Genomic DNA, 21,898 nt, shown 5'->3' with positions numbered 1-21,898 from the left:
AAACCCACAATTATGCACTTCTTTAAAGGAACCTTGGGTCCTGTGTCCCCTTCCTCTCTGTGTCCTTTTCACTAGGGCTATTCACTAGGTTAAAGCAATCAGTCTCTGTCCAAAATTAAACACATTTAACTTTTTCCCACTATGGTAACCTTAGAAAAAATGGGGCGGGGGGTCCTGACTAAGTTAAATTTCCTTAGTCTGGCATGTAATTTCTATTATATTTCAGAATTGTGAACATGTACTAATTTAGGAAACTGCATTACTGTTCCCCAATGACATTTTGAAATAGCTAGAACAGTCTTCAAATCTGTTCTCATTTTTCTCAGTCATTAGAATGCAAATCTATTTCTGAAGATCCACCAAAGGACATTTTTAACAAATCTTCAAGTTCATTTTCCACTTGTATCATTCTTTTTCATAAAAAATATTTTGTTGTGATAAATGCAAATCACTTTCATTATATATAGTACAGATTTTTTTTTTTTTTTTTTTTTTTTGTATCAGGGATCGAATTCACAGCTGCATACTTGCAAGGCAGGTGCTTATGCTGCTGAGCTAAATCCCCAGCCCCAGATATTTTTAAAAAGAAGCAAATTTAATGGGCCGGCTTTAGCCCAGCGGTTCCTTCCAGTCTGGCTTCCCAACCGCCCGGGCCGATTGGTCCGGTAGTTCGAGACCCGCGGGCGCTCTCCAGTCCTTTTAAAAAAAAAAAAAAAAAAAAAAAGAAGCAAATTTAAGATGGAAATGGTTGCAATCCTAGCACGTGGTAAACTGAGTCAGGAGGATCACAAGTTTAAAATCTGCCTGAACTACATTACTGAGACCCTGCCTCGTAAAAATAGAAACAAAAAAGAGAAACATTTAAATCATCCTTAATTCTAGTTAACAGTTCTATTTACTTTAATTTTCACTTTATGCAGACATATCTTAAAAGTAAAAGGAGTTTGTACTTTTTTTGTTGTTGTTGGTACCAGGGATCGAACTCACAACCTTGAGCTTGCCAGGCAAGCGCTTGAGCCACTGAGCTGAACCTCTGGCCCTTCTGGCCCACTTTATACATTATTTTATATCATGGTTTTCTTCAGTGGATTTGATAATTTTCCATATCATTTGCAGCTATGTTTTTAGTAGTTGCATAATAGGCCATAGTGAAAATATTGAATGTTAAAATCATAAAAATAACTAACATTTACCATACAATTATCATGGTATTAAGCTAACATGACACTTGGAATTAGTGTGTATGAGGCACTATGAGAGCATTCCATGGGTTGTTTTTCAGTAATAGATTATAAATATTTACATCATTTCAGTTGTATAGATGAAATGAGGTTCATACGGTTAGATAACCTTTTCAAGTCACACGCTTAGCACACTGCATAGACAGACCAGCTGATTCTGGATTCCATCATCTTAAGTATTATGATCTGCTGTTTTCCCTGAAATGTATTTAATCTATTTGTTTTTCATAGGTATTTAGTGGTTTTCACATTTATGAGCAGCTATGTGTATATATGTATTTTGTTTTCTGAATATTCATAACTACTAACTTCAGATTAATTGCCTTAAAAGGAAATGCAATGATCAAAGAGTATGTAAATGTCAAAGTTTTAACACAGAATGGTGAGATTTATTTTGGTGAATTATTATATACATTTAACATGCCTTGATCATTTTCTATCCCCACCTCCAAAAGTCTGCCTTCTAGTTTTTTGCTACCTCTCCTTTATTAAAATGTTAAGCTTTTTCATAGGTATTTTCAATTTGTGAAAATGGTTTGCCAGCTAGTTTCCCAGTTCCCCCAGCTTGTTTCAGGTAAATTTAGGGTAATAACTATTGTTTTGGGAAGCAATATGGTGAAGTGGGAAGAACATGGGCTTTGAGATTAGACCAATGTCTGGATCTCAGTCCTGTTAAATGACTAGTTATGTGTCATTAGGCAAGTCATCCTTACTCTTTCTTGTCATCCGTAGAATGGGAATAGTACCTCCTTCATCCTACTGCTTCACTGTTGAACAGTAAGGTCATGTGAAAATATCACTCATAGGGGCTGGGGATTTAGCTCAACAGCATAAGCACCTGCTTTGCAAGCACATGGTCGTGAGTTCGATCCCCGGTACCGATAAAAAAAATTATTACTCACAGTGCCTAGTACAGAGTAAGTTCTCATAAATATTCACTCCCACACAAGTGGTCTATGTGTGCATAATGTACCTATAAGTATAGCAGATGCTTGTTGTAGGAGAAAGTAGCCCAGATGAGCATGAAGAGTAAGACTGAATGTGTGCCTGAGTAAAGGTTTGGAGCCCAGAGCTCAGCAACCTAAATCTCAACACTAGACACTCAGTTGCCTGAAGTGTTTCCAGAGTCCGAACACCTGAGATTGTGCTCTGAATCTAATTTAGTGATCAAAATTAATAGGTGGGAATTTAAATTTTGAGATAAGGAAAATTAGTTTCTCAGGAAACATGTTTCTAAGCTTTGGAAATAGAAAAAAAGTTCTGTAGTAAGCTATTTATGGTACTGTGTCATCAGATCATTGGACTGGTCCGAACTCCCTGCTACACTTAGCTTTCCCTGGGAATCATAATGATCTCTCGGCCTTCTCTGGGAAGTGTCAAATGGACCACACACTTCATGCAGCAAAAGCAGAGCCCTGGGGATGTTCTAGGCCCCATATTCTCTCCCACTGGTTAAATGAGGAGTTATGGGTGCTGGGGATTTCAGGCGATTCAAGTGCTTGCCTGGTAAGCACGAGGTTGTGAGTTCAGTCCCCTGTGGAAAAAAAAAAAAAAAGTGGAGTCATGGAGGCTTTGATCATTACTAACTTATTAACTTTATTTCCGTGATTACTGCTGTGTCAGCTCTGCATCTTTGTATTTACTCTTTTGCAGGCTCTTTCTTATTGTTTATAATAATACCAGTTAACACCATCTGGTATTCAACCCCATCCTACCTTACCTTACAAAAAGCACAAAAGGAAAAGCTTGAAATTACAGAGGAGTAACTTTTAAACGTCAGATGAAAAGTTTACCTGAAAACATTGAAGTCTTATTTCTACTGATGGTTTTCCATGATATTTTTTCTTCCAGTGCAAATTGCTATTATTTCCTTTTTTAAAAAAAGATCTTTGTTTAAAAAAAAAAAAAAACTACAGGGTTGTTGTGACGATTAAATAACATATGAATGAATAGTAAGTAAAATTGTTTTATATAATTCATATATATGAATATATGAAAACCTGCACAGGGTAGGTCCTAGCATAGATTTCCGAGGCAGGTTACAGCCCAAATCTTAAGTTATTTGGATGACAGAGAGCCAGGATCAACCATTTGAAACAATATTGGAAGAATCACTGCTGCTTTGCACATTTAAAAAAATAGTAAAGGCAAGTCAATTTTCATTATTTTGCAGTACTTTAAATCATTTTTATGTGATTAAGCTATGATTTAAACTTTAAAATAATGAGTCTACTTGACTTTTGCTAGTATTTCTTTTACCTTGACCAGTGGCTAAAATATTGAAGCAGATCTGACCTTTGCACATATACCCCAACTGGGAACATGTGCCATCTTGGCCACTGGTTATTAAGAGGAGTTAGAAGATGTACATATAAACTAACGAGTGAGAACCTGCAGAAATCCCACATCCCATGGGCTGTGTTGCTTCAGAGTTGCTTTGAAGCAGTGACAGAGCACAGCACCACGTTCATTTATGTCGTCTTCTGTGAGTTGAGAATTGTTCAGATAGTTATTTATAAACTCTTTCGGGATGCTTGACATATACAATGCTGGCAGCTTGGAAGGCAACAGTCTCTTCTGTGGAGAGCTTCATGTTGACTGGAGATGGGGGCACTGGGGCTGCCCAGCTCACATATTTACCCAGAGCACTGTGCTCCATGCCTTTCTGCAAAGCTGGGGTAAGAAGGTGAAGTACAGACTTAACAACTCCTGGCAGGTTTGGCCTTAACCTGTGAGCTCACTGAAATCACCTAGAATGCTCATTTTGTGTTGGAAGGGTCAGATCTTTAAAATCAGATGGAAAAAGAACCTCTCTAATAAGGTAAAAGGTAATGAGGAAAATATGACACATAACCAAAATCTTTGAATGTAAAAACAATTTGCTCTCTACTATTTCTCCATTGTTTCTTTTTTTCCTCCAGTAAATTTTCCTTTCTTGCTGGGTATAGTGCCATATATCTGCAGTCAGCTACCTGGGAAGCTGAGGTGGAAGGATTGCTCGAGCCCAGGATTTGGAAAACAGCCTGAAGAGCATAAGACCCTTTTCTTTTCTTCTTTTTTTTTTTTTTTTTTTTTTTTTTTTTTTTTTGGTGAGACCCCATTTTAAAAAAAGTTTTTCCTGGAGCTTAGTTATAAAGTCTTGTATCAGCTTCTTCATATGCTGGCTCTTCTTTTCTTTTTCTTCTTTCTGTCTTTCTTTTTTCATGGTACTGAGGATTAAACCCAGGACTTCGCATGTTAGGCAAGCACTCTGCCACTAAAATACATTCCCCGCCCTTTTTATGTATTTTTTAAATTTTGAGACAGGCCCTTGCTAAGTTGCCAAGGTTGGCTTGAAACTTGTAATCCTCTGCCTCAGTATTGTGAGTAGCTGATGTTACATGTACATGCTACTATACTTGACTGCGCCTTGTTTTCTTATCTATAAAGTGAAGATGAAGGTACTTTCCCACTTTTCTAAGGTTTTGTGCTCACATATACCTAAAGGTTTTAGATCCAAACATCTCTGATTTGAAGAAACATTAGGACATAACAGTCCTTTAGCTTCCCAGGGCTGGAGAATCATCCACCTACAATAGGATTCTTTTAAACAGGTTCTCTCAGTATTAAATTTTTCCTTTTCCCAAGAGCTCTATAAAAATAATGTTTTCTTGCCAGACCCATCAAGGTCCAAGAACCGCTGACCTCCCTCTATGAGCAGAGTCTGTGGTCTGTGTTTGGCTTGGGGATCTGCTTAGCAGATAGTCCAGTTGGCTCTGAGGGGCTGACTCAGCAGCTCAGCACAGCCCCACCTTTTCAGGATCTGATGCCCACCCCTGCCAGCACAGCAGCCCAGGAACCATGCCGCCCCTGCCCCCCTCACACTGCAAGCAGCTTCCTGCTGTTTTCCAGAGTAGGTCCTCTAACTCTCCTCAGGCTGTCAGAGCATGCACTTGTTTTGTTCATGGTCAGAGATTTATTAGCCCTCTTGTGGCACAGTTCCCGAGTGTCTCACCCACGTAGTCTCTGTGCCTCTTCCTGCCCTGTTCCCCTTGTTGTTGTCCTATTCTCTGATCTGCTCCTAGTGTTTGCCAGAGATCCTCCTTCCTTTCCCCTTATTGAAATTCCATCAAACCCTCAGAATGTTAGAAATATGAGATTCTTTTCTGTACTCACACTTTTTGTTGTTGTTTTACTGTACTGAGTGTCAGACTCAGAACCTTTATCATGAGCTACATCCCGGTCCTATTTTAATTTTTTTTTAAGTTTTTTGAAGCAAGGTCTTACTAAATTGCCCATGCTGGTCTTGAACTTAACAATCTTCCTGTCTCAGCCTCTCAGGGTGCTGGTTTTGTAGGCATGTACCATAGTACCTCACTCTGTCTTAGTTACTGTTTACTTGTCGCTGAGACAAAATACGTGAGATGCCCAAAGTTGGGAAAGGAAAGGTTTATTTCTTACAGTTTTTGGAGGTTTCAGTCCATACTCAGTTGGCTCTAAGGCAGGGTGGTATGGCAGGGCCACAGTTCATGGAGGCTGCATACTGCAAGGCAGAAACCAGGAAGAGAGAGAGACACACACACACCTTCTTCCACCCATTATGTTGTATGCTGGCTCCACCCCTAGGTAGGTGTAGCACCAATACCATCAATCCAAGCGCTAGACAATGAACCAATCATAAATGCACAGTGCAAGTGCATGGGGCCACTGACATAAATCATGACATTCTGTATATCTTTTTTAAATGTTTCCAGGCGTGGTTCATGCATATAATCCCAGCACTCAGCAGGCTGAGACAGGAGGATTGCCATGAATTTGAGGCTAGCCTAGGCTACATAGTGAGTTCAGGGCCAGTCTAGAACTACATAGCAAGACCCTGTATCAAAAAGTAAATAAATGTTTTTATTGGAAAAAATTTGAAAAGCAGAAAAAGCAACATAGTGAGTCCCCTGTACCCATCACCTAGCTTTACTAATCATATTTCATCTGCATCTATTCCCCTAGCCCTAAGGTATTTGAAGCAAATCTCATGTGTCATAATTTCTTCTTTCTTTCTTTCTTTCTTTCTTTCTTTCTTTCTTTCTTTCTTTCCTTCCTTCCTTCCTTCCTTCCTTCCTTCCTTCCTTCCTTCCTTCCTTCTTTCCGTGTGTGTGTGTGTGTGTGTGTGTGTGTGTGTGTGTTTGCATGTGTTTTGAGAGAGGGTCTCACCTTGCTGAGTTCATGCCGACCTGAACTCACTTACTATGTAGCCCAGCCTGTCCTTAAATTCACTCCTACCTCAGCCTCCCAAATGTTGGGATTACACCACCATGCTTGGCTTTTTCTTTCTTAAAGAATTCCAAATCTGCTTGAGAGGAGGTGTAAATTAATCCTCTTCCAGGTCTCACTGCATTTAGCCCAGCCACCTCTTTAATCTCTCAGGCTATATCTCCTTGGAAGATATCCCTTCTGTGTTGTCCCACAATCCCACTGGTAGAACAGTTAGCAGAATAAAATCCTCACTGTCCACCTAGTGAGCATCCCATTACATGACAGCAACTTAGACAGGAAAGGAAGGCTCTGGAAAGGATGCTGGCGTCCCCGGGAAAAGGACAGGTGCCTGGGTTCTATTTCTCTGTCAAGGTGAAGGTGGGACCGCTTGCTTTCATTCATGATGAGCCACTCTGGAGGCAGGAGAAATTCCTCAAAGCAAAGGGGGCCAATCCTGTCACACCAGTGAGTGGCCTGATTCCCACTTCCACCTGTTACTTGTCCAGTGACCGGTGACAGCTTCCCCAGGAAGGGTCTAAAGCCTGTTCCTGTCCTCTATTTCAGATGCAGTGGCAGAATGTGGAGCATGTTGGTGACCAGAGCCCCTATGTCACCTCTGTCATTCTTCACATTAAGCAGAATGTCCCCATCATCCGCGACAACCTGGCTTCCACACGGAAATACTTTACTCAGTTCTGCATTAAATTTGCAAAGTAAGTTCTTGCAGCGCTATCATCACTGAGATTTATTTTTTAGATAGACTTTGTTTTTTAGAGCAGTTTTAATTTCACAATATAGCTGAGCAGAAGGCACAGATTTCCCACGTACTTCTTGCTCTCACTTGCACAAACCCCTCCAGTTTTAACACCCCCACCAAAGGCGTACGCCTGTTGCAGTTGATGAACCCAGAAGCTTGGGTTATGGTGTTATCACCCAAAGCCTGCAATTCACTGTTGATGTTAACATTCCGTAGGTCTGGACACGTCTGTAAGGATATGTATTTATGGTATCATGCTCAATGGTGTTTTTATTTCTTTCGTTTTTACAAAATACTGGGTTTCAATGTGGTATTTTCAGACGTGCATTAACATTTTTATCATATCCATCCCCCCATTACTTGATTTTCTTTCTTTTTTTTTTTTTTTTTTTTTTTTTGTGGTTTTAGGAATCAAACTCAGGACCTTGTGCTTGCCAGGCAGGCGCATATGCCACTGAGCTAAATCCCCAGCCCTTAACTCCCCAATCCCTTCCCACATCCCCTTTATTCCTTCTCCTTACTTCCTTCCTCTTATCTAGTAATAGTCTCCCTTTTACTTTGTGTCTTTTTTTATTTCTTAAAAATCCCACATAGTAGGAAAGAAGTATGATACTTGTCTTTCTTTCTCTTTCTTTCTTTCTTTCTTTCTTTCTTTCTTTCTTTCTGTCGATATTTGTCCTTATGAGACTGGAATATTTTGCTTACCATGATTTCTAGTTTTATCCATTTTTCTGCAAATAATAATTTTTATTTTTGTGGCTAAATAATATCACATTGTGTATGTAGACCATGTTTTATCCATTTATCTGTTGATGGTCATCTCAGTTGGTTCCATAACTTGCTTATGGTGAATTGTGCCCATAGTAAACATGGGTGTAGAGATACCCTGTAGTATGCTGACTTTAATTCCTTGAGATGTATACCAAGGAATGGTACAGCAGAGTCATGTGGTAACTCTAGTTTTTTGAGGAACTTCCACACTGATTTCCATAGTAGCTGTACTAACTTACATTCCCATTAGCAGTGGAGAAACCCTCCTCTGCCTTACTAGCATTTATTTTGCTTTTTTAAAAATTTTTTTATTTTTTGTATTCTTGATGATAGCCATTCTCACTGGGGTGATATAGAAGCTTAGTGTAGCTTTGATTTATATTTCCCTAATGGCTAAAGATTCAACAGGGTTATTTTATTTTGTTTTTCAATATTATTTTAATGCCATCTTCACCATCCTCCATGCTCACAACTCAGGGGTTACTACTATCCAGCTGGGGCTCATTCTGGTGCCTGTAGGTAAACTAATATTAACTTGACCCCAAAAGTGATATAGGGGAAAGAAACTCCCAACATACTAGATGTCCAGTATGAGTTTGTATTCTCTAAAATAGAAGAATGAATTTTAGGAACAACAATGGTTAAGAACGAAATATATTTATTGAGACAAAGAAAGCTTCTGTCCAGGAGAGAGACAGGCTCCCAAGTGGATTGCCAGACTCTTGTCTTTTCTAGGGACTTTTATAGAGTAAAACCATGAGGTGGGGAAAAATGAGTACTCATAAGGCGAGCATAAAGTGGAAAAGAACTATGGTCAACCAATAATATCATGAGTGTAATTGCTCAGGTAAAATTGGTTAAATTGGGATCAAATGGGAAAGTGAGTCACTAAATACAGAATAAGGTCTTTGCCTGTAGAGGGTTGGGTTAGTGGTTCCTTTTGGCTTCCTTCAGGTGATGGATACCTATTTAGAATACCAGTCCTGGATGTTTATCCCTAGCATGTGGCTGTATTTGTTCTGTCTTTTGTCTTGAGATCTGGCCCATAGCCCAGGTATCTGTAGTTACAAGGTATCTGGTCTTCTGCACTGGCTCCTTGGAGGACTCAGCCCTGACTGCCTATAATATATGTAACTCAGATGCCTATAGCAATAGGACCATAATAATAAAACCAAATCTTGCTGGGGATTTAGCTCAGCGGCATAAGCACCTGCCTTGCAAGCAGGCGGTCGTGAGTTCAATCCCTGGTACCGATAAAAAAAATAATAATAATAATAAAACCAAATCTGCTACTTAAGATCATATGTACAGTAATGGCAGTGTAATCAGAAGCCACATCAAGCCTAACAGAAATGAGTCAGGGTATCCTGTTATTTGGAAGTACATGATATAACAAACCCTTGCCAGGTCTGAATAATTAAAATTATTTTTCAGGGAACATGTATGTATATTTTGTCTCTCTGTGTAAACTTTTTAAGGATAGGAATCATCAACTTATAGCTCTTTTCTTTTAAGAATTCTCTTTCTTCTTCCCCATAATATTTATTAATATAGCTCCTAGAGTTTGTCCACTTGTAGGTATCCCTGAGTCCCAGGAAGGTACCAGTAATTGGGAAGAGCGTGTCAGAGTCATTGCCAAGGTAGATGGAACAAACACTGAACTACATGTCTTCTGTCACATCCTCGTGTGTGGCCATTTCTGGCTTGAGTTTTGAAACGAGGAAATAGTTTGGTCCTTTGCCAATCAGCATCTGGTGATAGCACTGTTTCCCATGAGACCAGGCAATGTAGAGGGTCAGTGCTTCTCCTGAACAATTATCAAACAAGTATTTTGGCAAACTTCTCAGGGAAAGGCTTGAGAAGTCAGCTGTGTCCAAGCTACTGTATTTGGGTTATTCTCATGCAGGTCCCAAAGAGTGATTCAGGACTCCAAGTTTCTGTCTTCTCCAAATCCCTCCCAGTTTGTATTCAATTAGGACTCCTCTCTCTGACACAAATAAATCCCTAAGGAGCAACCATAACAGACTGGCTTGTAGAGTTAGCTTTAGTTTCTACCTTGTCAAGAAAGCTTGGAGTGGACTCTCCAGGGAGGCATTAATGTTTGCAGTATGGCAGATGGACCAGGAGTCCACATTCCCTTCACTCTCTGAGAGCTCATTAATGTGCATTAAAAGCGTTGCTGATAAATCACATTGTGACACTTACCATAACTGCTGGTAGAAATGTTTCTGTAAAAGTTTACTATGACTAAAAATCTCAGTATGTTCACCCAGAGGTCTGATTGAGCTAACTTTACTGTAAATAAGGAGGCCATTGCTTAACTCGTTTGAGCATCAGCCTCACATTCTCTCAGTGCCCTCAGAGCCTTTAATTTTAGTCCTAAGTTCATATTAAGTGAACTGGGAATAGGATGCCCACTCCCACATCTGGAAAAGTTCAACTTGTGGTTTAGAAAGTATTTCTGTTTTAGTCCATGGTACCCTCTCATTCTTGTAAAATCTCAGCCTCACTCCAGTAACTTGGGAGGTGGGGATTGTGAGGAGACCCTTCCCCAACCAACAGCACCAGCCACCACCATCTTGATGGCCCAGAGAAGCCTGTTGGCATTTACCCACCACATTGCTGGAACTTGTTCCCCAAAGACGTGACCATGGTCCCTGTGGTTCCTTTACCTAGTGCACAGATCCATTTCTAGGGCATAACCACAGCTTGTTGTGTGAAGTACCTTAGACTACAAGTTGTGTGTGTAGTTGCAACTAGTTTTTAATTCAATTTCATGTTACTTGTTTGGTTCTAGCCTACAGATCTGAGGATTCCCTTCCAAATGGTCCCTTGTTTACCCTGCCACTCAGTCAGCAGGCCTGCCTGTAGATCTGATCTCTGGACTTCATTGAATTCCTCTAACATCTCCTACCCTACCCATGCAAATCCACCCTTGGCTGTTTTGCCTCCCTTTGAGGTCTGCGGGGACAATAGCCTTTCCTGTTTAGACATCAAGGTCACACCCTGACTGGAATTCCAATTTGAACTACAAGCAACTTCCCTCACCCACTAAACTGACTCCCTTCTATTTGGTGATGGAAATGGACAAATCTTTTAATAGTGAACAGGAGGATAAAATAGTAGGTCATAGGTAAATTTCCTAGAAAAGTGCTGATGCAAATGTAGTAGTCAAAAAGTGGTAGCTGCTACTATCATTAAAATATTAAGTATTTATTGAACATGCATTCGTTTCAGCACCTCCTGCATCCCAGATCAGGGTTAAATGATTTGCTTAACCAACCCAGACCCTAATTTAATTTCCTTAACAGTCAAGTGAAGGAATAAAGACATAAGCAAATAAGTATAATAAAACAGGTTAGGTATGAGAGGACTGAGGACTCCATGAGAATATGGTGACAGTGTCTAAAGATATAAAAGAGGTGTCTGAGCAGGGTCAGAAAGATGTGTGAATACTAACCCCCAAGCTCCTAGGAAGGAGTTGTCCAGGCAGCAGAACAGTAGAAGCAAAAGCATGCAGGCATTAGCAACCTAAAAAACTCTTGGTTTGGTTTGGTTCATTTTCTTACGTTGGGAATCTCATCTTGCCTAGCCTGTTCTCTCTCTCTCTCTTTTTTTTTTTTTTTAATCAGTACCAGGGATTGAACTTGCGACCACCTGCTTGCAAGGCAGGTACTTATGCCGCCGAGCTAAATCTCCAGCCCCAGCGCAGCCTGTTCTCAAACTGCTGCCTCAGCCTCCCAAGTAACTGGAACTATTAGGCATGTGCCACCAGGCCCAGCTCCAAAATTACAGCACCTCCAGAATACAGCATGAAATCTGAAAGCAGCTCAACAAGGTTGGCTGGGCTTATCAAGGTGCCAGGGCTTATCATTGCTACATCTGAAGACAGAGAATCTAAAATGAAGGAAGTAACTAGGTATGGGGCCTCTAGTCCCAGCTATTCAGGAGGCTGGGGCAGGAGAATCACGTGAGCCTAGGAGTTTAGGTCTAGCCCAGGCAACATAGTAAGACATGTCTTGGGGAAATGAAAAAGAATTCAAGGAAGATCTTTGCAGCATTATAGGAGTTTTGATCAGGAGAGGAACTTGGCCATGTGCATATTTGAAATAAATGCATTTGGCAGCAAGTAGTTCGAAAGATTAATGTTAAGGTTTTCCGGTGCAATAGAGAAGCAAAAGGAAAGAAAAAGTGGCCTTGATTGGGGACGTGGAGAGGAGCGCACTACTCATGGGGTTGGGCTCTTTTTTTCTCCCGGATGTAGGTGGGTTGGAGGTTATGTGACCTCTGACAGGAAGCAGCACTTGAATGCACATTGATGATGGAAATGACTAAAGTTCCCTTCATGCTTGGGAAGGGAAAGAGGAAGTTGTAATTAGGGTTGAAGGGGAAGGAGAAGGAAGTGGTCATTAAGGTAAGTGTTGTTTTTGCTATGGCCTTCTGCCATGTTAGGCCGCTACAGTAATGTCCAGTAATTCATGCTAAGGCAGAAACCTTTCATTCCTGTCTTTCTGTTGTTAAGAGACGCCGATGAGTCTAATTAATTCCTGCTGGACAGGGGCGTCATGTTGGGGGTTAGAAGGGTTGACGGGATGACAGTTGATGCCTATGTAGAAGCTGGTACCAGGTGTGTAAGCCAGGATAAGTAGTCATCATTGGTGAACACTCGCATCCTAGATTGGAGAAATAAAAAGGCAAGGTGCTATGAGGAGTCAGGTCACTGTCATAATTAAAGGACCCAAGAGAGGTAGAAGGAAAAGTGTCCATGATCTGAATGTGTTGTTCCACCAGGACCATGGTGAGGAAGAATATTTATAGCTTAACTGACAAATTGGCAAATTACTCCATTTTGGTTAGGTTTCCCCTTATCCCAGAAGGGAATCTGAAAAATGAGAATGGAGTTGGGAGGGGTAAAGTTACAGGAGGCAATTATTCCCCCGGAAACGGTAAAAGTGTAAGTAGGACCTGTTCTTGGTCCAGGGGTTGAGCTGGAGAGAAAGGGAAGCATGAGAAATGTAAGGCCTATAAATTATGTTTGGGAAATTATAGACTAGGGATGGGGAGGGCTGTGACTGTGTCACTGTAACTGAAATGAAAGTCCAGACCCAGAGGGGTCTCATGTTTAACTAATAGAACTTTAGGGATCAGGAGCCAGATAGAATAACGAGACATGAATTACTCTGAAAATTGTGGCTGTGGGCTGTTGATGAGGCAGAGACAGGCAGGAGACAGGAGACGTGATGACCACTTTGGATGTTTAAAGTCAAGAGAGTTAGAGTTAGGGGCACCACTTAGCCTAAGTGACATGGAACCAGGATGGCAGTCCAGCGACCTTTACCGCCATCAGAGTTGAGAAGAAGACCAGAAGGGCACCATTCCACTTTGGTTGTAGTCTTGTGGACTTAGAAGATTTAAGATAAATTAGGAACATGGGAGGATCTGGTTAGGTCCCATCAGAGGGTTGGGAAAGACAGAGATTGGCATGTTGTGATAAGTAAAGGAGGAAGGAGAGGGTTGGGATATAGTCAGCAAGAAAGGAAGACTTTAGGAGGTAGAAAGATTGTGCAGTAGGAATGGTTGACATCAGTTTAAAAGGGCTGGAAAGGTAGGAGCCCAGGGAAGTGCTCTGAGGTTGGCTAAGGTTAGGGGAACAAGTTGAGGCCAAGGTTGGTATAGTTTTAAAATGAGTTTTGTGAGGTATGTTTGGAGGACACGAGCTGTGGGGAGAGAGAAGGTAAAGGAGATTTAAGCTTTTGGAAGATCTCCACTTAAAAGGGGTGTGGGACATGTTATCAGAAAGCTATGGGTGAAGAAGAGAGCTGGGAACCTGCACGGAATGGGCCCTGTTTGAATAGGCCGTGTAGACTGGCCATCAACACCCACTACAGAGACTAAGGACTTAATACAGTGGCCTGAAAACTCAGGAAGAATGATATACATGGCCCACACGTCTACAAGTACAGAGAATGTCTTACCTGAGACCTCCAGTGAGACTTGGGGCTCCAAGAAGGATACTTTAATGGGAGCCGTGAACCCCAAGCCTTACCATTCTTCTTTTTTTTTTTGTCTTTTTCGTTTTTATCGGTACCAGGGATCGAACTTGCGACTGCCTGCTTGCAAGGCAGGCGCTTATGCCACTGAGCTAAATCCCCAGCCCCCTTACCATTCTTCTTTAGCAGCAAGTCTTAAGTAGATCAACCAGCGATGAATCTGGTAGTGACCAGATCTTCTATGAGGGCAAGGAATTGGAGGATGGCTTATCTACTCTCTGGCGGCTAGGACAGCCACTCTTCCAATGGCTCTTAAGAATGCAGAGCGGGCAGGGCCCCAGAGGAAGTCATGGATTGGGGCATTCTCTTGCCCAGTGTCTTTTTTTTGTCACACTTGAAGCCTGGTCCAGGATGGGTTTGGGCAGCTCCTCCTCGTTTTGGTTGACTTGTCTTAAGAGCTCCAAGTGCCACTTCTAAAAGACTAGATTGATAATTAGCAAATTTTTTTTTTGGTGCCACTTTTTTCGCTTTTTTAATTTTACCTCTGTTGGGCCTGGGGATTTAGCTCAGGGGCATAAGTGCCTGCTTTGCAAGCAGGCAGTCATGAGTTCGATCCCTGGTACCGATAAAGAAAAAGAAAAACACCCAAAAAAAAATTTTTTTTTACCTCTGTTGTTGAAAACACGAAAAGCCATATTAAGAAGGTCTCCCTGTGGGGTTTGAGGGCCAATTTTAGTCTTTTGTAGTTTTGTATGAATGTTAGGGGCAGACTGAAAAATAAAAGAAGAGTTAATAAGAGTATTTTACACAGAAAATTACCTAACATTATTGCATGACAGTAATAATGACATTTTGTAACATACTTGAATTTACATTTTTGACATAAGCTTTTACTTAATTGCCCTTTAATAGGATGTCATTGAAGAAATTTGTGACATTGTTTGGACTATTTAATGTTTAAGCATCTCTAGGTATAGTGGCACATATATAACATATACATTACATAAATTTTTGTTTGAAAAATTATCATTTAACTGGTGACCTTGTGTTTGACTTGAATCTCCTGGCTGGAGCACAAGAAAAGGGCAGATATCTGGATCTGAATGAAGATGTTTATCATCATAAAGAATGTTTGTATATTGAAGGCATGACTATATTTAATATACCATAAGATCAGTAATACTGAATTGTCTTATTAGCCATATGAAACTTTTGTATTAACATCTTTAAATCAAAAACCTTAATATATTTTTAGTTGGAATATCTCCCATAAGGCTATGGAGATTATTGGGGCCTCTCAGCAATTAATAAGAACTGGTTAAAAATGTTACCAGGCAGCCACTTTCTTATTCATCAATTGTGGTCCTGTCCAACAATCCCAACCCTAAGGAATTTTGTTTAATTATCTTAGTAATTTTTTGATGACTTATGAAAACTCAATCATAACATTTAGCCCATTCATTTTTTTTAAACAATGAGATATTCAAATGGGGCTGGGGATTTAGCTCAGCGGCATAAGAACCTGCCTTGCAAGCAGGTGGTTGTAAGTTCGATCCCCGGTACCAATAAAAAAAAAAAGATATTCAAATCAATAATAAACAATAATATATATAACCAATGTTTGACCAGCTAGAAACCCAGGTAGAAACGTGCTTTTTAAATCTGTAACACAAATAAACCTTGATTAAAAGAAAGGGGAAAGGAGAAAAGATTATTGAGCTCAAATACAAAACAACAGCTATTTGTGGATATGACAAACATATATATACAGTTTAATAGACAAATACCTTACACAATCATAGTGTACTCAAATTTATTTGGTCAAATTGAATTATAATAACTTTTACAGTTTTTATATTTATAAGTATAAATAGACCAGTAAGAATTTAACCAAGATCTCTTGAAATAAGAATAGCAGACCCAGGGTCATTTTTAGTAGTATTTGTTTGATATTTATGGTTAGCTTTTTTTAAAAGCTGCTTACAATAATTAAGCTTGCCCTTATGAGCTGAGGGTGGTGTTCAGAATCACATAAGCATCCTTAAAATATAAATCATAACAATTAGTTTTAAATTTAAACCCTCTACTATAATTTTGTGGGTCAGCAGAAAAGGTACCTAATTTATGGTTAATCTGAGATAAATCGGTGAGGGAAAAGGAATATGAATATGAAACAGTCGCTTGGGACCAGCCTGTTCCAGAAAAGGGAATAGTGATTGAGGCTTAGAAGGCTGTGGAGTGAGAGGTGTACATGGCCACCAAGTGGCCAACCACCCAGCAGATGTCTATGGGCAGTTACAGAGTGATCAGCCATAAGATGGCCGCTTGTCACCATGCAACAGGGAAGTGCAAGATAATGACTGGTTATTGTGCGACCTGCACCAAAATGGCTGCTGAATACATGATGAGGGACTGCAAGATGGTGGCCATTTACCCTATGACCTGTCACAAGATGGTGGACTGTCACATGGTTGAGGACCACAGATGGCAGCTGTCCTCCATGTGAGTTGCAGCAAGATGGCTGCTGAGGATCATGTGGTATGGGATTGCTAGGTGGCTGAAACACACAAGACTGAGTGTGGTGAGCTGGCAGGGAAAATGGTGATGCAGAAGGGAAAGAAGAGGAGCTGTCCAATGGGAGAGATGGCTCAGGTTGAGGGGATTGAGGAGTCTGAGATTAGGGAGAGGAAGGGAAGAATTAGAGGCCACTGGAGGTGAGGAAAGGGAAGAGGGTGAAGCAGGGGCCTCAGAAACCTGAAGTTGAGAAGGCTGAGGGGTTTAGCTTGGGGATATGGGGAAGGGAGAGGGAAGATAGGAGGCACATCATCTAAGGGCTCTGGTGAGGAGGAAGGGAGAGACCTTAGTGGAGTAGAGTGAGCCAGAAGTACTTGGGCTGCCATACTTGACTGAATGAGAGAAGGACACGTTCTCAGAATGAAAAGGGCCTAGATATAAGGGATTTCTACCAGCTGTCTGTTACCATGACAAAATTGCATAAATCTTTTCTTTCTTTTTTTTATCGGTACCGGGGATGGAATTCATGACTGCCTGCTTGCAAAGCAGGTGCTTATGCTGCTGTGCTAAATCCCTAGCCCCCAAAATTACATAAATCTTGAAGGATTTTTGTTTTTATGGCCTTCCTGACACCAAGAACACCAAGATTACAAACCAGGCGCCCAGAGGTGTGTTTTTTGGGGGACAGGAAATAGCATTCCACATAGTGACCAAATTAGAGGTGAGCCAAGAGAACAACTCTGCCTTGGGATGTGAGAGCAAAGCCTGTCCAAGGAGTGTAAGAGGTATCCTGGTCACACTTATGGTTGGTTTTTTTTTTTTTTTTTTGGTATCAAGATATGAACTCATGACTGCATGCTTGCAAGGTAGGCTCTTATACCTGCTGAGTCCCTATACTTATCAAAATAAGCCATTGCCTGTTTTGAGAGTGTGACAGAAAGCCCCAACACCCACTTTCATTGGCCATCAGCAAGGGTGCAGGGGAGGGGGTGTGGCCCCAGAGGACAAGGGATAACAGTTCTGTCTTAGGCTGCCCTTCCTAAGGAATGTGAGAGCTATCTTTGTCCAGAGGACAGCAAGAGGTTCCCTCATGTGAGCTCACAAATTCCTAAGACTGAGAACAGCTCTACCGTGGGACATGGGGCAGCAGCCCTGTCTAGGGAGCATGAGAGCGGGTATAGGCTGAGAAACTGAGACAGGAGACCCTGGACAGAAAGATACTCTCCTAGGATAAATGAGGTGGGTCGGTGTTGGATGCAGGCTAGCAATGGCAAATAGGCAGGTCCCAGAGGAAGGTCCCAGAGGGTGGCTCATAGGCAGGGGAGTTCAAAACCAGGGCTGATCCCCAGGAACCCAAGTCACATGGCACTAAAAGGTTAGGGTTTTCCAGTGCAATAAAGAAGCAAAAGGAAATGAAAAGTGGCCTGAGAACATAGAAAGGAGCCCAACACTGGGGGTTGGACATTTTTTCTCTGCTGCATATAGGTGAGGGGGGTATGTGACCTCTGACCAGAAGTGGCACTTGAGGCAGGCATTGATGACACTTGAGGAACTGATTAGAATTTTCTTCACGCATGGGAAAAGAGAGGAAGTTGTAAGCAGGGCTGAAGGGGAAGAAGAAGGAAGTGGTTGTCAGGGTAAGTGTTATTTTTGTTTTGGCCTTCTGCATGTTAGACTACCCATAATGTCCAGTAATTCATACAGGTGATTTGTTTTTAAATTTCATAGAGCTGCAAGTCCAGAGGTAGGACAGGTCTGAGAGTGGTTGATTTGGGCATTCAGCAATATCATTAAGATCTAAGTTGTTTATTCTGCTGCCTTTGGAGAATCCTGAAACTTATGGTAGAATGGCTGCTTACAGAGGTTAGAGCAACATGCAACAATGTCCTAAGGAAGAAGAGGGGCTTCACCTACCCTTGCAGTGAAGTTCATCTCCCATCCCTTCAGCCTCTCTTCTCCACCTTATTTACAAAAGCTTTAACTAGGCATGAGGGCACATGTCTGTATTCCCAGCAGTTAGGAGGCTGGGGCAGGAGAATTGCTGTGAATTTGAAGCCAGCCTGGGCTACATGGTGAGTTCAAGGCCACCCTGAACTGTGTAGCAAGATCCTGTCTCAAAAGCTTTGTTTCCATTTTTTTCCCTTTTATTGTCTTTTTTTCCCCTTTTCTGTTCCTTTCTTGCCCCTCCCCCTTTCCTTGTTCTCTTCCTTTTTGAACATTTTCTTCTATTTCACAATATCTGTAACATATTTTAGTCTTTATTTACCCTTTCAGTCTCTCATACCAGAAAAACAATGTGATGTTTAAACATGTATCTGATTCATTTTACTTAAGAGTACAGTCTCACAGCCAGGCATGGTGGTGAATGTCTATAGTCCCAGCACTCCGGAGTCTGAGACAGGAGGATTGTTGCAAGTGTGAGACCAGCCTGGGCTACAAAGTGAGCTCAAGATCAGCCTGAACTGCATAGTGAGACCCTGTCTCAAAAAGCAAAAAAAAAAAAAAAAGAAAGAGAAAGACAGAGAAATGGTCTGAAAGTATATCCATTTACATAGAGATGTCTCAAGTTTATCATTCTTTATGACAGAGCAGTACTCTATTATATAAAAAGAATCTTTTTTTAATTTTAAAGAGAAGAAACTAGAAAAATCAACAAGCAAACAAAAAAATTAACAAAAGCAAAACAACAACAAAAAACAATAGCAATATAGATTTTCAAAACAAGATGATAGAAATTTAACAATGGTTATTATTTTCAAAATAGTTGCTCAATTTATCAGAAACAGGAATAAAACAATAAAATGGAACAAAACATTGGATTTCAAAAACGTAACTGAAGGGAATCCCCCACAATTGCTGTAATGCATATTGTTACCCTCCAAATAGACTGCTAGCTTTAGGCCTGCAAAGTCAGTCATACAATACAAGCATTCATTAAGTTTTTTTTTAACTTCTGTTGCTATCATCTCAGCCTGAGTTCCTCCAAATCAGCCAGTTGCTTAGGAGACAGGAGTGGCACATTGCTCTTATTATCTCCCAGCCCATGCACCAGCTGGTTCACAGGAAGGCGTGGTTTGGCTTCTTGATTCTCTTCCTGTTCCCCATGGCTGCCATTTGCTCATGGGAAGGCAACTGCATCTTTTGTATCCATTCATTTGGGCTGTTTCAAGATTTAACTGTTACAAACTGTGCCACAATAAAAATAGGTGTGCATATATTGCTGTGGTACAGTGTTTTTAATTCTTTTGGGAAGATACCAAGAAGGGAAATAGCTGGATCAAATGGAACCTTTAGTTTTAATTTTGTGAATAATCTCTACACTAATTTCCCCAGTGGTTGCACCAGTCTACATTCATAGCAATAGTAGAGATAGATTCCTTTTTCCCCACATCCCCTCCAGCATTCATTGTTGATTTCTTGATAATAGCCATTCTTTCAGAAATAAGATGGAATTTCAGTGTTATTTTAATTTGCGTATCTCAAATGACCAATGATGCTGAACATTTTTTTCATGTATTTAATGATCTTTCTGCTTCTTCATCTGAGAATTGCTATTCATTTTATATGAATGGTACCTTTTTAAGAAATTCTGCAGTTCTTTCCCAGAGAATCAATAAGCCTAATTTTCTTTTTATATCCACAGCTCTTTCATTCCCAAATTCATCACCCACCTCTTCAAGTGCAAGCCAATCAGTATGGTGGGAGCAGAACAGGTGAGATGAAATTCATATTGGGCCTTTGCCTTGTAGCTTCTGTCATGTCCTAGGGAAGACCTGGAGAAATAAAATGATTTCCCCTGGTTGGAGACAGAATAATGACCTGGTGAGTTTCTTGATTCATTCATCTGTCTATTTTTTAAAATCTGTTAAGTTATCTACTGAGTCCCATACAGAGTTCTAGGTTCAGGGTCCACACAGCAGGATGGAAAAGGTTTCTCCTCTGGAATGCTTACATTCTGGAATAAAGAGACAGATACTGGGGTTGGGGATTTAGCTCAGCAGCATAAGCACCTGCCGTGCAAGTGTGTGGTTGTGAGTTCGATCCCTGGTACCAGTAAAAAAGAAACAGACAAAAAAAAAAAAAAGAGAGAGAGAGATACTGTGCAAGTTAAGAGATCCATTCGAAGATAATTTCAACCTCAGATAAGTATTCCAAGACTGTAAAACAGTGTTAAATGGAAGAATGTCCTAGACACATGAAGGTGTAGTGGCTTTACGTTAGCTGGTCATAAAAGGTTTCTTCAAGGACTGGTGCCAGAGAGGACTGGACAGGAAGCAGCAAAGACTTTTGACTGTGTCAGACCCACAGCAGCTGAGGTAGGGCTGTTTAAGAATATAAGCAGTTCAGCATGGAGGTACATGCCTGTAAGTCCTGCTACTTGACAGGTAAAGGCAAGAACGTCCGAATATCCAGCCCATCCTGGGCAATTTACTGAGACCCTGTCTCAAAGCAAGAAATTAAAAGGACCAAGGATGAAGCTCAGTGCAAGAGTAGCCAGGGTCTCAGTCCTCAGTACCTCCAAAGAGGGGGAGAGAGAGGAGGGAGGGCCTTACCCGGTGCTGAGGGCCCTGACCACGCCCCAAGGAGCTCCCCTAGTTGGCTGCCCTCTGCTCACTTGAATTCTGAGCTTTGCGAGGTCTCACTTCAGTTTGCATCACTCGCTGCTGAGGCGCTGAGTTACGTGCTGCAGCACAGCCACTGCTTTCCTGTCACCTCACTGAGACTGCCTGCAAGATGGGGTTTGAATTGAGGGGGTCGTGTAAGCTATTTTAGAAAGAAAAGAGTAATTATTCCCTAATTCTTTCCACTCATCAATTAGATATAGACTATTAATGTGCTAATCATAGTGATTCTCACATTCATTAAAATGAATCCTCTCTAGACCTCTATCTGGCAACACTTAGAAAACATATAAGATTTTATAATTGAAGACATTTCCACAAATCCTGTCTTGCCCTGCTGTTCAGTGGGCCTACATGGAGCAGCTCGTTTCTCACAAGTTAGTGATGGGTCCTCACCCCAGTCCCTCAGCTGTGCTGGTCTCACTGGTGCCCCACTAAGATGGGAAGTTAGCATGTACCATACCACACTGTGCTCTCTAGTGATAACTCAGAACCGCTGTGTGATGTCTGGGAACAGCAAGACCTCTGGTAAGCAGTTTCATCCTCTTTGTTAGTGAGTAGTCTTTCCGGTTATAAACTCTGGAATCACAAAGGTAATAAGTGATTCTTGTGTCTGCAGCATAGCAACTATCTGTCCTTAGCCTCGTTACTTAACCTCGTAGCATTGGGGTTCTCCTCTATGCAATCACAGCATAGCACAGTCACAGTCCTTACAAAGAAACTCACCAGGATTGGCACATGGTCAGCCATCATTAAATGCTAGCTCTCAGTAGT

General features: G+C 41.1%; 1 protein-coding gene across 2 annotated transcripts in view; it reads left to right on the top strand.

Moving 5' to 3' along the window:
- The window catches only part of Vps53 (VPS53 subunit of GARP complex), a 152,829-nt gene that overhangs the window by 114,065 nt on the left and 16,866 nt on the right, over positions 1-21,898 (top strand). Inside the window, exons 18-19 of one of the 2 annotated variants that reach the window (XR_010048209.1) lie at positions 7,035-7,183; positions 20,146-20,324. Coding sequence is in view for 1 of the 2 variants with exons in the window: in XM_003469686.5 (XP_003469734.1) it covers positions 7,035-7,183; positions 20,146-20,215 (219 nt within the window). In the remaining variant the exon portion in view is untranslated. The remainder of the gene's footprint in view (positions 1-7,034; positions 7,184-20,145; positions 20,325-21,898) is intronic. The other variant, XM_003469686.5, reaches the window with a different exon arrangement.

The sequence above is a fragment of the Cavia porcellus genome, unplaced genomic scaffold, assembly GCF_034190915.1.
Source record: "Cavia porcellus strain 051 isolate PalLab524CR breed Dunkin Hartley unplaced genomic scaffold, mCavPor4.1 scaffold_6, whole genome shotgun sequence".
In the NCBI taxonomy this organism is placed as follows: domain Eukaryota; kingdom Metazoa; phylum Chordata; class Mammalia; order Rodentia; family Caviidae; genus Cavia; species Cavia porcellus.
This window is presented reverse-complemented; position numbering and strand designations above follow the sequence as displayed.